At 37.2% G+C, this 17,208-nt stretch overlaps 1 protein-coding gene across 5 annotated transcripts in view; it reads left to right on the top strand.

Moving 5' to 3' along the window:
- The first annotated feature begins 2,842 nt into the window (after positions 1-2,842).
- The window catches only part of LOC131438928 (nuclear receptor coactivator 6), a 49,374-nt gene continuing 35,008 nt past the window's right edge, over positions 2,843-17,208 (top strand). The window contains exons 1-4 of one of the 5 annotated variants that reach the window (XM_058609325.1): positions 2,843-3,243; positions 3,336-3,521; positions 10,709-10,942; positions 15,301-15,865. In XM_058609325.1, the coding sequence (XP_058465308.1) occupies positions 15,499-15,865 (367 nt within the window). In that variant the 5' untranslated portion in view covers positions 2,843-3,243; positions 3,336-3,521; positions 10,709-10,942; positions 15,301-15,498. The remainder of the gene's footprint in view (positions 3,244-3,335; positions 3,522-10,708; positions 10,943-15,300; positions 15,866-17,208) is intronic. The other 4 variants (XM_058609324.1, XM_058609323.1, XM_058609327.1 and 1 more) reach the window with 4 other exon arrangements.

Genomic DNA, 17,208 nt, shown 5'->3' with positions numbered 1-17,208 from the left:
GGAAAGTGAGTGATATTATTTTCACATTTTTGTGCATATCACCCTGTAATTCCGGAACCGGATGTCGGATCCAAATGAAATTCAGGAGCTTTGCATGGGACCATAAGACTTTTCATTTAAATTTAAGTTAGTGAAATTGGTTTAGCCATCACCGAGAGAAGCGAGTGACAATATTTGTCACACACACACATACACACACAGACATTTGCTCAGTTCGTCGAGCTGAGTCGAATGGTATATGACGGGGCCGCCGAGTTTTTCTCTGTGCCGATGGTGCGAAAACTCGGCGAGGGATATCGGTGGCAACAAAATGGATTTTACGCCGAATTCGGTATTCCAATACATGCACACGTCGGCAGCTCAGTCATCACCGACGAGGAAATAAAACGTCCCGAATAGTCCCGGATCGACCGTGCGGGATAGTGCAAATAGACTTCAAGAGTGGATGATTTGCAAAAAATCACTTTAAATCCTATCCTTCCGCTCCGGCGAGTATCAAAAGGTTCGAATTCGACTCGATGTCGATCGCGCAAAAAATATTCGTTCAAAAATGCTGTCGGATTGGTGCTGGAATTTCCAGTTCGCTTTCCGAAACATTTTGAAGTTCTAGTTTGCTAGAACTTGGTGGATTGTACTTGTTCGGCTTACGAACGGGTAACTTGGAAATAAATAACTATTTTAAAAAGCTGTCGTTAATGCATATATTATGAATACCTTACCTGGAATATTGTTGATAAAGTCATTTTTCGGTTAGCACAATCCCAATTTCGGTACCATTTTAGATTATTTTTATTTTTCATCAGAACAACATTGGTAACTACGGTCTGTTACTCGAAATCAACAAGTTTCAATATTTTTTCAAGCGATTTAGTTTGGAGGTTACCAGTTACTGAGGGGTAGTTAAATTTGCGATACCGTATTAATAGACGAGTGACAGGTCGACGACACGACGTGCCACTCGCTATTCAAAACTGTATCGTAAATTTTACTACCCCTCAGTAACTCGAAATGTCAAAATGAAATCTTTCAAAAATGGTATAAACTGGCAACGCAGTCTGAGGAATTGTTGTTTTCGGAACAACAGCTTCGTAACCCTAGTTACATTTATTTATCTTGTAACCGGTAAAGAACAGTCGTTCTAGGTCCTAATGGTGATTGGCCGACCTGCTGTTCTATTGCTGCTTTGCTCGATTCAACGCAGAATATTGCTTCGATGTACATTACGTTTTTCCTCAGCCTGTCAAAGCATCTCTCCATATCGCGTACGACCTCTTAAACAGGATACGGTGTGATAGTGGGCAGAAAAATGTCGTGGTCTCTCGTCGCAACGCTCAAGTGAATGCTTCCGACCTCGAATGTTTTTACTATTTTTTTACATGTTGTGTACCTTAGATCATAAATTATTGATTTCTCATAAACTTTAAAACAAAACAATATTGGAACTAATCGATTATGCATTTCCGGGGGAGTTATGTTAACAAGCAATATAATTTTCAATTTCATTTGTTAATCCTAATTATATGCAGAAATATAGATTGATGAAAACTACTTTCGTTGTGTTCGTACAGCTGCAGGTAGTTTTTGTAAGAAAATCGTTCTTGAACGCTGTTTGTTAGACGATATTGCTTACTACATTACCATGCGGCAGATGGTGGGCATCATCGTAATAATATCTGCGATGTAACTTTCCCTACAAGCCATTGGGGTGATTTGATATTTTCATTGTCAGAATGGGTTGTTTTGGACAGCAGACCACAAAATGCTTCCAGAGAAATTTGTCTGTAATATTTAAATTGTATATCAAAGTCAGCAACAATCAGTAATTGAAATGTATTTTTACTATTCCATATTATGAGAATCCAACAAGCTAACCTTAATTAAAAAACTCCAAAGTATCATCCATGGTGAATTTTTGATTGATACCAAAAACCATCATAGTACCTGAATATCAGGAACACTGTAGCAATATATTAAACATGGAAGTAGATATGTCCCCAATATTTTCTTTTTCAAATAAGGCTGCAACGAAAACTATGGTTTTGTTGTAAAGACAAATAAGTATTACAAGAATTATTCCAAACTATTTGACGAATGATTCTTCATTCCTTTTAGCGTTTTTTCTGTTATTTATTTTAAATACTTCTTAATCTAGCGAAATAATTAAAATAAATTCCGTATTTTAATTGATATACCAATGGATCTGTTTGTTTGTTTTGCTGCGGTAACATGACGACTACATTGTTTAGCAACCAAAACAGTGTTGCTCGAGAAATTATTTTTGTTCATTAACAAGGGGTCATTCAATATTCGGTAACCGATGGTGATCCGTTAAGAAACACTTTTAATTTCAACATTTATTCAGTGTCTGGTCGTGTCGTCGGACAGGTCGTATCGTCGGTGACGATTTCCCTTGCATCAACAGTATCGAAGTAAAACAATATGAATATTTAGTCTCAAGTCAAGCCTTTTTTGACGCCCAATATAAGCCTAAAGCTTATCAATTTATTTGCTTCTTAGAATTTGAAAACAAATTATTATAGTAAAATTCGATTTTTTTATGCTACTGCTGTATAGAACATTTTTCAGATATTTAGGACTTCAGTATTGCCAGTTGTACAGATAATTCATTTAAGTACACTGTCACGCAGACAGTCTGTGTACCACATATCGTAAAACGTGTCCTGGAAAGCTTATCGGAGTGTTCAGTATTTCGTATTATAATATGTAGTCGATAAAAGATATTTGTGATCACCATATGTAATACATCGTTATGTATACCGGTATATCGAATCGAGAGTTCTCTGACATATGTCGACCTATATCGAACAGCCCTATCTACATCCGGTCTGGTTTTTTGACGTTCGTGTAAGAAAAAAAAGAACGTAAGGCCGCTGTTCCCTCGGCTCTGGTGAAATTGAAGATTTTTTCACTCGGACAGTTTTTATCGTGAAGTGTATCAAAAGAACTTTAAAACGGCAACTACTAAAAGTATTTCGATTGTAGTGGGTGCGGAATAACTCCATTTTCTTCGACATTTGGAAGTTTCTCGTTCAGGAAAAATTTGCTTCATTTTGCTGTGCAACGATTGAAGTAGCACCCGTAAGCGGTGCGTGTGTGTGTGGAAGAAGTGACAGGGGCGGTTTTCCGGCAGTCTTCGTCAGCGATATTGAAAATCTTTTTTTCTATTCATCGTATTCGCTAGTGCGGGGAAGCGAAAAATACGCAGCTTGTGGAAAATTTCTCGTAAGCCCAACAGTTCTTATTGATTTGTTTGAGTGAATATCTTGGCAAAGCGAAGAGGACAAGTGATCTGAAAGTATTTTTTTTTTACATAGCTGGCATTGAGTGCCTGCACTGGCTTCCATTGTGGTGGAACCTTGCCGTGTAGTATGTCGCAGACGGGTTGCTAATCATCTAGCAGAAAATAGAGGTGAATAGGAACAAGTACGTGCCCTTCGTTCACGGAACAGCCGGAATGATGTTGTTCACGACAGCAACGTGTCATGGATCATTGTAAAACGGTAAGACCTCATTTGATTTTCTAGCTGATCGAGGATTTTCCTAATCGCATTTTTAAACTTTTGATATATTGCTGGAAAGTTTTTTGCACTTTCATCATTTCGCTTGAAACAGCGTTCCCAGATTGTGTGGTTAGTTTCAGTTGAGTGAATGTTTCGAATGGGAAAAAGGGTAACATTATTTGATACTTCAGATGGTTCCGAGTTGTGCCATCGAGTTTAGTAGCGCTAACATTTTTTTTATATAGTACAGCGAGGACATAATCAAGTCGAATAACCCTACCGTCTGTTTATCTGGCAATCCGTTTACCTGCTCAATATCTTTCTAATTAAAAATCGTCGCTGCCCCTTCTAGTATAAAGGAATCAATGAGAGATTCAAGTAGCAAAAACTTGCCATCGTTGGTGCGCTAGTGCGCTTTTGCTGTGGTGACTGGCTGCTGACTTACCGCAGCTGACTTTACATAATCGAACCAAAATGAGTAGCTGCCGTATGAATTAGGTGCCTAGTCTGTTCAGGCTAACTTTTTTTTTCCTCTCAGTTCTACTGCTGCTGCTGATGTTATCCAATATCGCCTTGGTACTGTGACGGTAATTTAATCGCATCCGAATCACAATCCGGAGAGTTGTGCGTGATTTTTCCTCGAAACGGCCCGACAACACTCATGCTGGAGGAAGAATGAAAGGCAGTGTGCATGAATTTCGCATCGATGATTACGAATGTTCTATACGTTTTCTGTACGCTGAAGTGAAGTAGGTGTTTAAAGTTTCGATAAGTGAAGTGCTCTTCATTTATGTTATGTGCATAGTGGCGATTGACGAGTACAAAGAGTTACGCGATGCTACTAGCGCACTCCGGAGGGTAAAATCGAAAAGATCCGACTCTCGACTTCCGGTCTATTTACGTCACTGTACGTGCTATAGGATATATTCTTCGGATGTATTTTTTCCCCTCAAATCCGAGTTGTTTGAAATAATATAGTATAAAGTGAACTGAATTGTTAGGACGATTGCCTTCCAAGAAATTTGAGAGCACAAATCAGAAGTTATTTGCAATAGTAGAAATATTTGCTCTATTCTATACTTGATAATTTAGTTCCTAATAAGTTTGTTTCTATTACACCATTTATACAGATGATTATTTTTTTTTCCAAAATTCTAAAATTTTAATGTGTGTCAGATTGATCTCATGAACGAAGGATGTCTGTCTCTCTTTAGCACCGATTGAAATAGTAGTTGCAGTTGGAATTGAACCGTGCCTTTTTTTGTTGGAAGACATTGCTATAGGATCTGTGATTTCTTTTGCTGTTTCTCCCAGCACAGCTATATTTTTCTGGTTCTAAACGGAAACTAAGCAATTTCCCGATATCCTGATGGGTATGATTTATTCCATCGTAGTTGAGCAACTTTCGCAGTACGTATGTTTGTGTGATTTTCCGAACAGCTCTAGCTATTTCCACGTTCTTCTTTTTTACAAACATCTTTTTATTCAATCTTCTGCCAAATCTTGTTGTTCTGTGGTCTTACACTGGTACAATTTTGTGTCAATTTCATCAGTTTTTTTCATTTTCTCATCATTTACCTAATAACGGGTGTTTTTCTAGAAGGTTTGTTTTTTTTCCAATACTCTATTATCTGGAAGTTGTTTTGACAGTGTAAAGTGACGTCTCTACTCAGTATTGTTTGGCAAATCATCATGAATAGGTTAACTCCAGAACAAGGCTTTCAAATCGTGGAAATTTATTTTCAAAATCAGTGTTCAGTGAAAGTTGTTTATAGCTCAAAATTCTCTTTAGTGATAAGGCGCATTTTTGATTGAATGAATACGTCGAAATTGCCATTTTTGGAGCAAATTGTTAAATGTACTGTTTTGGTGCACTCTGGTAGAAACATCGGTCCTTATATCTTTCAAAAGTACGGGTGTGTAATGTCAGAGACATAACTGGTTGTCGTGAATACGAATAGAACAGATACTCTTTCTTTATGCTTCCGAATATCAATTAGTTGATCGATTGTGTGAATTGTGCAAGCTTTCCCCCTTTTCACTACTAGAATTTGAAACGATACACCAAAACTAAAGTACAGATTAGTTACATTAAACATTCTGACACACAATTAAATATTACAAAATAGCCAGTATAGTTCTTTATGGTAAAATAATGGTGGTTCTGAAAAGCACCTTTTATGAAGGCGTTCGTGATGGAGAGTCATCTATTTCCAGACTGACCTGTTGTCCGTGGGTGCGTACTGATGGGTAATCCGTTGGAGTCTCCTGCTTCTTCCGCTTGTTGTAGCAAGCTTTGTATTTCGCTTCGATCGTGCCATAATTAACACGTTGACAACGACAGCTAAATTCGAAATGAATAGCTTCTGAGTTTTATAAACCAAATCAGCAGAAACTTCTACTACAAACTTAGTGTAGTATAGTGAAGTAAAATTTTGCATAATTCGTTACAATTATCGTTCTAAATAGCATCATATAGAATTTTGATGTCGATAATTTCATTTCGGATTTGAATATTTCAGTGGTTCCCATTGTCGTCCATTTTCCGTTGTATGCTCGTTGCTCCAATGCAAACGACCATCAGCAGGATTATGCAATCGATCTTCTTTGAAGGAAAACTGGCTCTGCGACCTGAGCGTTTGAGGTTTTGTGCCACGCAAAAGGTCTGCTTTCATTGCCGACTGCTCCTACTGACGACCAAAGTCCTAATGAGAGCATCTGAGCGTTTCACGCTTCATTCTTGGTTTGTTCTTACTGATCCAGTTCCGTCTGAAGCACTAGAAGAAACAAACGATTTTCAATCAAAGTTTACCTTTTATACTCGTCCAGTAAAAAGTCGAAATTGATATGTGCCTGACTACCTACTCAAAACCGTCGTCCGGCGGGTGCGAAAAAGGCAAGCAAGCGTGGTGAATTTTCTTCGCTATTTCCAAAAGTTTTAGAAAACTTTGTTTTTGAGTTATTTCTGTTTATCTCACACTGTTGAAAAATTAATCAAAAACTCCTGATCATATTTTTTTATAGCTTGTAGAAAAAATTATGTTGTTGGGTTAAGTACATCAAGAGATATTCTCGATAAAGTTCTGCACATTCTTGTACAGGGTAAATTTTAATAAGGCGCCCCATAGTAAAGTATGTGGTATTCACGATAAAATGAAGAATGGCGCGACGTGTTACCGCAAATGGAAAACGATCAAATCAACGTAAACGGAACCATGATCAATGATTTTTTGTTGCCAAATCTTTTCTAGAGTTTGGTTGATGGGCTACAGGGCGCGTACCCCCGCTTGGCGATTGGGACTGGGAGTCAATTTACACTTCTTACAAAGTAAAGAAGTTGGTCACAGTCAGACCATACTGAGATTTATCGTTTGCTTATAAATGTAAAAATTGAGAATTGTTTTGTTTTCTAGATCGATCACGGAGTGGATATAACTAACAGTGCTTGAAATAGACAATGGGTCATTAGGTGGTTTCAAGCATTTTTATGCCTGTGCAGTGCAGTTGGGGTGCATATTAATATATCACATTCGTCCTGAGCTGGAATTTAATTCTTCAACTTCGACACAGATGTCACCTTCTAACTGAAAGTGTGAGATTTGTGTTCATGGAATAGTACGGTTCACGTGGACCATTTCATAAAATAACCCCTAGTATTTCTATCCGAAATACATTCTTGTTACAGATAGCAATGCTGTCGATTGTAGATTACTTTGTAGTTTCCCTTTCCACAATACCTAATTCTTTTTCTTACTCTAACTTAATTACTCACAGCACGAAAGAACGATTAATAAAATAAGCAAAATATATTACTCAAAAGACGAGAAAACTGAGAAAGTTCATTGCAATGATTTTGACAGAACGGATAGTAACAGATCTGTGGGAGAAATGAAATATGCTAATCGAATCTCACATGATTGGTGGTGTGTGAATGTGTCCATAGATTGCAATGTGTATCAATTCAATATTTCCGTTTCCCCTGTCCTTTGGCTTAGAATGTTTGGGGAATGGAATCATGTCCTCTTGATCACCTCTGGGAGCCACAAACAACGTGGACAACATCCTCCAAAGTCTGCACACCTAGTAGTTTGATTGCATGTTAAATGGAGCTCTCTCTCTCAGATTGCGTTGTACTTTCTATAACATTCGTTACTTTCATTCAGTTCCTTACTAATGCTACTTACTCATCAAAATCGACAAAGATAGAAACAATCAGAGCAGATTAGAAAAATTAGTGTTAGTATACCAATCATTTCGATATCATTTCTAGATAATTAAAGTAATAATCGTATGTACCGCCTTAGACATAAAAGATTATATAGGAAAGCAAGGACAAAACCGAAGCGGATACAAAACGAAATTCTGCGAAGTTTCATCAACGAAGAATTGGAAAACACAGAAGCAGTTAGATACAGACGCACGACCCAATGATTGACTGATTACCGGGTGAAGCAAATTTCCTGCCCAAGTGACACAGTTTTTGGTGAACTTGCAAATGGAAGATACTCGAAACATTCGTTGCAAATTGGTAACCGTAGAGGAGTTACGAGGGTTTCCGCCTTCGTTGCTGGTGTTCATTTGGGCACCATAGCCCAGTTCGTCCGGTATGGAAAGCGTGGAGCCCATAAATCCATAAATCCACAACCAGAATTCAGTCCTAGCATTTAGTTTTAGAATTCAATTAAGCATCAAAATTAAGTTTGAGCATTCATTCTGATACTCCGTACAAAATTCGGTTCCAGAATTCCAGGTCCAGAATTCAGATTCTGTAGCATCAAAGAAACTGAATCATCCACTTTATTCGTATTCACGTCATTCAGTTATGTCTCTGACATTACCCATCCGCCTTCTTTTAAACAATGTGTTCTATTCAAAATTTAATACCCTTTATCCGATATAAATATTTTCCAAATCGGTCAAGCCGTTCTTTGGTTATCATGCACACCAGTTTGACAGTTTGTCCCACTTTGAGAAACCATATCTCAGGAACCACTTTACACTGTAGCGATCTCTAATATATAATAATTGCATAAAATAATATTAGGCCACCCATAGCTTTTTTTAAACCAAGCTCAAAACGAAGGAACGAAAATACCCCGTAACCTTTTAGAAGGTGTCAAATTTTACCGCGATGCTTTAGAAGTTCATGCACCGTTACAAGCCATCTAGTTCAACTACCGATCTGTACATTTTTTCCCGGTCTTCTTGAGTGTTCCTGTCGTTGCTGACAATTTTCACACTACCCTACAGCATTGGAAAGTTTCGATCTCTTTAGTAGGGTTCGTTTCGTGTTGGCAGTGCACGTTTTTGATGCTGTTATTGGAAAAAATGATCTTTCAATTTCAATACGGCTATCTTGTCGACGTTTGGTTACTTACTAATAACTCACACAATGGCGCATCTTGTCCAGAACTATAAATCCATTCCTAAAACGCTGGAGGAGTCACGGATTGGGCAGCTGTGAAGCTCCTATCCGCAAATCTTGCCTGCGCTATGGTTGGTTATACTGACTCGTAGTTCATCTATAGATACACGAGAAGGTATAAGATAGGGATTCGTTAGTGAAGACTCTTCATAGAGTTTCCCTAATAAAATTAATGAGATTTTGGTATCCTGAGTTGCATTCATATGAAATTTTGCTAATAATATTGTGCTGTTTCACAATAAATGTGATAAATGAAAAAAGTGAATGGGTAAAGTCCTAGACATAACTGGATGCCGCGCATACGAATAAAACTAACACATTTCATCACACTCCTGAATGTCGAAAAATTGTTTTTTTTTAAGTTAATACATTGTGTGAATTGTGCAAGGTTCTATTTCTTTACTGCCAGATTTGTTACGGTGCATCTATACTAAAGTATGACGAATTCACGACACATTTAACACACTAATTAATAAGATACCGCAAAAAAGAGAGTAAAATATTGTTCGCTTGCAGAAGTACACACGGCATGAATAAAAATACTTTCAATAGAAGAAAATAGTAAAGAAAGTCGTATTCACGACAAAAAAAACAAATTCGATTTACGTAAAAAAATCAACTCTCTCTCTCTCACTCTCTCTGGAGCCTTTCTCATAATCGTAAATTTCCAAACAAGAAAGTTTGTGCAAGCATCAACTTATAAAACATACAAATTAAAATTGTTCAGAGATTTTCGGTTTGAAATTCACAACACATTTAACCTTATATCTCTCCGATACGACAAGTCGGATCCGGTTTATTGTTCATGCCGGTACCAATGCGAAGGACTTTTCGTTTGGATCATAGCTTGTGTACATTAGTTTTTGACATCTACTTCACATCACATCAAATCTTCTTTTTAAGTCGGAAACCAGGGAGTGAGTTGGTGTGGACATCAACTAACAAGATATGTGAACTGAAAGAACTTTTTGACTAGTTTGGGATAAGCTTATCTTTACATGTTCATTGATAAAAGCATTCTTTTGAAAATGAAGCATTTTCATTCAGTTCCTGAAAGTCGGCATATATGGAAAATCGGCATCGGTTTACAGACAAAAAAAAGTTTCCATGTGTTTTGTTTATACATGCAAATAACTTCAGTCCAGGACTCAGCAAGGTGTTGACTTCAATAATTCTTGTTTCTATAATTAGAGTTTTGGAACTGAATTTAGAGCCTTAATTTAAGTTCGGAATTCGTATCTAGAACTGTGATTCAGGACTCCGACTTCAGAATTTAACAAAAGTTGAACAAAATTTAAGATATGAATTCTGGAACAATAATGAAGAACTGAACTCCGAACCGGGATTTTGGAATCAGGCTTTAATTCCTGAATTCAGATACAGAATCCAATCCAAATGCGGCTGAAAAAGGCAAGCAAGCTTGATGATTTTTCCTCGTTAACAAAAGTTTAAACTGTTGAAAATTTAATCATAAGTCATCATCATACTTCTGATGGCTTGAGTAAAGAATAACAAAGCGAGATGTTCACGATTAAGTTTCATCCATTTTTCCATAAGTCGAATTTTGAAAAGACACATCAAAGTAAAGTAACACGTATTCACGTTGAAATAATTATACTAATTGGCTTTTGAAAAAATTAGCTTTAGTAGTTTTTTCTGAAATACGTATCATCATCTTTTGGACGCTCTGTCCGTCAACTTATGTGATCATTTTTTTGTGCTCTATCTCTAATCTCTGAAGTATTATTGACTGATTTTCCAGATTCCGCTTAACAATGAGTATATACTGAAATGTCGAATGACGAAAGATCGAAACAGCGAAGGTTTAAAAGAACAAAAAGCCGAACATCGAATATAACGAAAGTTCGAATGCAACCAATAGTCGAACTACCATAAGGTCAAATATATCATAAAAAATCGAAAGGGACAAGAAGTGAAATAGGACGGATGGTAGAATACAACGAAACGTCGAATACAATTGAAGGACGAATTCTGGGTGAGCATTGCATACATTTCAACTGTTAAACCAAATTAATCTCCAGGGTTAAACATGGTTTAAAATTTAAGCAGAGAAAAAATAAACGAGCCTAAAAGCCTCTAATTTAATATGGAAGCAGACTAATGCTACACACTTAAGTTGGATTACCGATCTCGCTAGCTGAGTTTTTCAGTAAAAATATAATTTCATCACAGCGGTACCTTAAGATACTGCTATCAACAAATGTTTATTTGTGCTGATGTATCAGTAGAATGAGAATGTTCGGTAATTCGGCTGTTCTAAGCTCGTCAATAGATGAAAAAAATACCGAAGAAGTTTAGTGTGTAGGCATTTATTCCAAAATTTTAAATTGACGTTGGGTGCCCTATCACTTCACGTAAGTGCACTTCACAATTATTTGTTGAAGTGCACTTCACAATTATTTGTTGAAATAAGTAGTGTCAATCTTCTATGCTTTGCATGCACAGGAATAGTGTTCATCGACTTCATTAGGTAATTGTTCTATGTTGAAAATAACACACGAGTGAACAATCCGGGCAAAGCAAATAGGATCACAGGTTTGTGTGCTGTCCGACCTCACTATCGCTTGATCGAACCTACGACAACTGGTTTGTAAGACTAGCGTCCTATGCATTGAACCACCAACCCGGGCTAAAAACTTTCTATCTGCCTCTAGTAAAAAGTTAATTTTTCTGTTTGTCTTTACACGCGTGTTGGAACATGGTCGTTCAATTCCATAAGACAGCGTCAATAATCCTTACAACTTTGCAGAAGACAACAACAAGGAAATGTTTACCATAAGACCGCCAAATAATTAAAGGCATGAAATTGCAGTTTTGGACCACTGTGCATTGAGAGTAGTTTTCGAGCAGATATTTTAGCACTTTCAAGCAGTTTTTAGAGTAGTTTTCGAGCAGTTGGAAGCAATTTTAGAGCAGTTTTTGAGCTGTTTTTCGAGCAGTTTTTACAGTAGTTTTTACAGCAGTTTTCAAGCAGATTTAAAAACAGTTTTTGGAGCAGCTTTTGAAGTAAGTTTCGAGCTGTTTTCAAAGTGATTTTAAAGCAGTTCTTTCAAGCAATTTTTGGAGCAGTTTTTTGAACACTTTTCGAGAAGTTTTTGGGGTAGTTTTCTAGCTGATTTAAAGTAATTTTTGAGCAGCTTTTCGATTAGTTTTTAGAGTAGTTTTCGAGCAAATTTTGAAGTAGTTTTCAAGCTGTTTTTCAAGTAGATTTCGGGATAGTTGAGCAGATTTTGAAACAGTTTTTGAGCCGTTTTTGGAGCAGTTTTTTGGTTAGTTTTCCAGCAGATTTAAAGTAGTTATTAAGCAGTTCCTTCGATTAGTTTTCAGAGTCGTTATGAGCAGTTTTCGAGCAGTTCTTAAAGTAGTTTTTCGAGCAGTTCTTATAGCTTTTGAGTAGTTCTCTAGCAGATTTAGAGTAATTTTTGCAGTTTTCGGAGACGTTATGAGCAGTTTTTAAAGTAGGTTTTCAAGCAATTTTTCGAGCAGTTTTTTTTAGTTTTTTGAGTGGTTTTCTAACAGACTTAGAGTAATTTTTGAACAGTTCTTTCGATCAGTTTGCAGAGTTGTTATGAGCAGTTCTTAAAGTAGATTTTCAAGCACTTTTTCGAGTAGTTTTCAGAGTTTTCGAGCAGTTTGAAGCAATTTTAGAGCAGCTATTAGCTGGTTTTCGAGCAGTTTTTAAAGTAGTTTTCGAGCAGTTCCTCGAGCAAATTTTGAAGCAGTTTATAAAGTAGTTTTCGAGCAGTTTTTTGGAGTTGTTATTTAATAGTTGTTTTTCGAACTGTTTCGAGCAGTTTTTAGAGTATCTTTTGAGCAGTTTTCGAGTAGATTTTGAAGCAGTTTTCGAGCAGTTTTGAGGGTTAGTTTTCAGAGTAGTTTTGAGCAGTTTTTAAACAGTCTTTAAAGTAGTTTTTGAGCCGCTTTTTGGATCAGTTCTCGAGCAGTTTTTGGAATATTTTTCGAGCATTTTTTAGCCGATTTTCGAGCAGTTTTTTAAGCTGTTTTTCGAGCAGTTTTTGAAGTTGTTTTTGAGCAGATTTTCTAGCAGTTTTTAGAGTACTTGAGCAGTTTTTGGATTAGTTTTCGAGCAGTTTTTCAGTGATTTTCGAGCAATGTAGACAGTTGGTTCGAGTAATTTTTGGAGCAGTTTTCGAGAAGTTTTTAAAACAGTTTCCGAGTAGTTTTTGCAGTTGTTTTCGAGCAGATTTTCTAGCAGTTTTGGATCAGTTTTCGAGCAGTTTCTTGTGATTTTCGAGCAGTGTAAGCAGTTATTTCGAGCAATTTTTGAAGCAGTTTTTATATAAGTTTTTGAAGCAGTTTTCGAGCAGCTTTAGAATATTTTTTAGCAGCTCTCGAGCAGTTTTTTGAATATTTCGATTAGTTTTTAGAGTAGTTTTGAGCGGTTTTCGAAGTTTTTAAAGCAGTTGTTGAGCAGTTTTCGAGCAGTTTTTTGAGTATATTTTAAAGCAGTTTTTGAGCCGTTTTCGAGCAGTTTTTGGGCTAATTTTCGAGCAGATTTAGAGTAGTTTTAGTAGTTCTCGAGCAGTTTTTTGAATATTTCTTTCGATCAGTTTTTAGAGTAGTTTTGAGCGGTTTTCGAACAGTTTTTAAAGCAGTTTTCGAGCAGTTTTCGAGCAGTTTTCAAGCAGTTTTCAAGCAGTTTTTTGAGCAGATTTGGAAGCAGTTTTTGAGCCGTTTTCGAGCAGTTTTTTGAGTATTTCTTTCGATCAGTTTTTAGAGTATCTTTGAGAGATTTTCGAACAGATTTTAAAGTAGTTTTTGAGCAGTTTTCGAGCAGCTTTTGGAGCAGTTTTCAAGCAGTTTTTTGAGCAGATTTTGAAGTGGTTTTCAAGCAGATGTTGGGCCTTTTTTCGAGCTGTTTTTAAAGTAGATTTCAAGCAATTTTTTCCAGTGATTTTTGGACCAGTTTTTGAAAGTTTTCCAGCAGTTTTTTGGAGCAGACTTTGAAGCAGTTTTCGAGCATTCGACCATACGTTGTATTCGACTATTTGGTACTGTTTTAGTCGACCTTTTGATTTTTATCGTTTGACGTTTTGTCATTCAAACTTCTGTCATTTGACGTTTCGTTGTAATGCCCTGCAAGTCAACTTATGAAGTCATATTTTTTGTGCACTATATCTAATCTCTGAAGTATCATTTGTCACCAAAAGCCAAAAGCCAAAAGATGCATTGAGGACCTTTCCGGAAAAATGTTCGCTATGGTCAAGGAATTGATTGATTTTTGCGTTCGTTTCACACCAGTTCAATCCTTTTATGGTCGTTAGTCTAAAAATTAAAAATGTTTCTGACCTTAAGTGGGAACTGGCCAAATCTCACTAAAACTGTACATAGCCTTTGTGGGTTTCGATAAATTGTAGAATGCGTTTTGAGGTTCAAGTTTCGCCTTCGGTTCATCATTACTTTAGCATGATTCAGTTCAAATTGACCTGCCATTGCCATTTGATTCGAGTGATGTTTTTTTATGGACTAGTGAAACAAGTTTTTGTTTTTTTCGCGAATCGTTTAGGAAAACCAAATTTCGTATCGAAATCGCAATTTTCTTGAATTGAATAAAGTTTTATCTGTTTTTGATGCGAACCAATTGTGAAGTATTGAATATTTACATATATCGCACTGGCGTCTCGTTGGAATCGATGCACGATAGCCGATGCCAATCGATGTCAACATGTTTTCTCAAGGGTTTCCATGACCTAAATGTTCGATGGCTTATCACGAAAATAATTTAGATTCAATTAATAAGCGTAATAATTGCCAATTTGGCTCTTCCGTTTTGAGTAGCCATTGTTTCACTCATTTATTCTTCTCGTGCAACGTGAGAAGCTAGTTGCAACAAGCATCATTCAAACTATGGAAGCTGTTGTGGAGGTGGGATTCCCTGACTAATGGAAGCTACGGCAAGCGAACAAACAATTAGCTATAGATACGTCGTTTTTTTTTTCTTTAAATACAATTCATAAAAGTATGTTCGTGGACATTTAGTTAAATATTGAACTATTGAAAGTTCAAAACAAACACCGATCGTTAATGAAAGTTTCTTCATTTTTCTCTTTTTTCTTTCTCTTCCGTTTATGATCTCGAAACTCGAAACCAATTAAAAATTTCCAAACAACTAACGTCAAAAACTGAACAAAAAAATGGAAACTAAAAACCGCTACTCACCGCCGGCGAAAAAAAATCATCAATGATGAATCCTGTGAACATATCAAAATCCCGTATCCTTCTGTTCCCCCTTCGAAACCGAACCACGAATCAACCAATGTAAATGTAAATCCACGCACGAATCCCAATCGAATTCGAATCACCGGCGATAAGAAGCCGAACGAGTGTTACGAGTTTCTTGATCTGGCCGACGTTGATGATTGTGTGAAGAACGCACTGGCTTCTACTCTGTACAGACCAGCGTCGGCTGGCGGTAGTAGTGGTGGCGAAAACGGCAACGGCACCGCCGGATTCAAAGGCAGTCGCAAACATTACCGCACCCGACGGAGACAATCGAATGCATCGTCGGTAATGTCGTCCTCGGACGGATCCGGAGTGTACGAGTACGTCACGTACGATAGCCGCCGGTATCCACCGTATCCGCATCTGGCGGCCGTCGCCGACTATTCGTCCTATCCGGATTACCACCACAGTCCCCATTTCCCGTACAGTGTAGCCCCCCTGGCGGACGGTTGCGTCAGTTCGTCCGGTTACTATCGCCAACCACCGTCGCCGGCGACGGCCGCCAAGTCCCGCACCGGCACCAGTGTCAGAACCACTACGGACCATCACGTCACCACCGGAAGAACAACGCACTACCAACAACAGCAGGTGCAGTCTTGGTCACCGGTTGTGGTGGACACGTCTTCCTCCTCCTACGTACTGCCACACAGTTCTGGTAAGCGGCTGTCCCTGCTTAGCAGAGATTTCTGTCTCCGTTTTTCTTTTTGTTAATTGAGTTCCGTTGTTGTTGTTCTCACACTACTGTATTCTTCTGTTACTTGTTTCTTGCAATTTGTTGACTATAGATTCGTTAGATTTTTATTTGTTATGTTTTTTGCTAGTCAGATTTCTTTTACTAAATGCGTTGCTTTCCTACCTACACTGTATTTTGTGTTTTCCTGTGAATCACTTTCACCGTTTCTGTTAATTTTTTTCTCCATATGATTTCCTTCTTTTAATATAGTCTTGATCAGAACCGACATCGTCGCGCATATGCAGACCTCTTTTTTTTGTCTCGTGACTTGTGTTAGTTTGCTAGAATTGTGTACACACGACTCCTAACGGTAGAACGCCTCGATGGAAGTGTAATATGTTTTAGTAAGAGGTTGGATATCTAGTTAAAAGAAGTGCAATGAAAATAATGTTTACCTACTCTGTATTGTGTGTTGTGCCGTTAGTTTTGCTTTTCCGTTTCGCAACAGTTAGTCAACAGAAGCTAGAAATCATTCCTTCGTCCGGGTCCGCGGGTGATTTTTGGATGTTTTAGTAACCTAGAAATCTGAAAATATTCATTTCCTTCGGGAGAACTTATGAAACTCGACTTTATCATTTAAATGTTTTTTTCGACTATCTATTATTGATAGCAATATGAACATTTTTGTTGTTACTGTACACAATCAGTCAAGAAATAAATGTTAAATTTGACAGTTCGACGTAAACATTTCGAATGGGCCCAAAAGTCATTGACAGATTCTCTTCGTTTAATTTCTCTTTTGACTATATCTGCGTTATTACACCAATGTACGTTACATATCTGGTGTAGTTAGTAGAATGAAAATATTAAATTTACAAGAATTTTTGTAAGTAAACGTGAAACTGAAGGAGTTATTAACAGATGAAAAAGTAAACAAACAAAGAGAAACTCTTGTTTGTTTATGTGTCCTTATGAAATGTTCGGGTCAAGTTTTGAACAAGAGAGCGGAAGTAACCAAAGAGAAACTGATTTTGAGAAAAGGTTTCCGTCGTACATCTGTAGCATCGATATTCCCAAGATCCTGTCTTTTTATCCATCTAGTGGTGTGTTATAAAGATATAAATCACTTTTACATTCCTTGACTTTTCCTTGGCTCTTGAATAAAAACAAATAAATGTTCTACTCACTAGTCACACAAATTGAAATAGTTTAGAGTTTAGTTTGAATTTTTCTTGCCTTTTCACTGTAGAATTCCACAACATATATCTCCCTGTGCTTCCGGAACCGGAAGTTGGATCCGAATTAAATTCTATAGAAACCTAGAT

This window comes from Malaya genurostris, chromosome 3 (genome assembly GCF_030247185.1).
Source record: "Malaya genurostris strain Urasoe2022 chromosome 3, Malgen_1.1, whole genome shotgun sequence".
Lineage (NCBI taxonomy): Eukaryota > Metazoa > Arthropoda > Insecta > Diptera > Culicidae > Malaya > Malaya genurostris.
The sequence above is the reverse complement of the archived record's forward strand: the minus strand, read 5'-3'. Positions and strand labels throughout refer to the sequence as shown.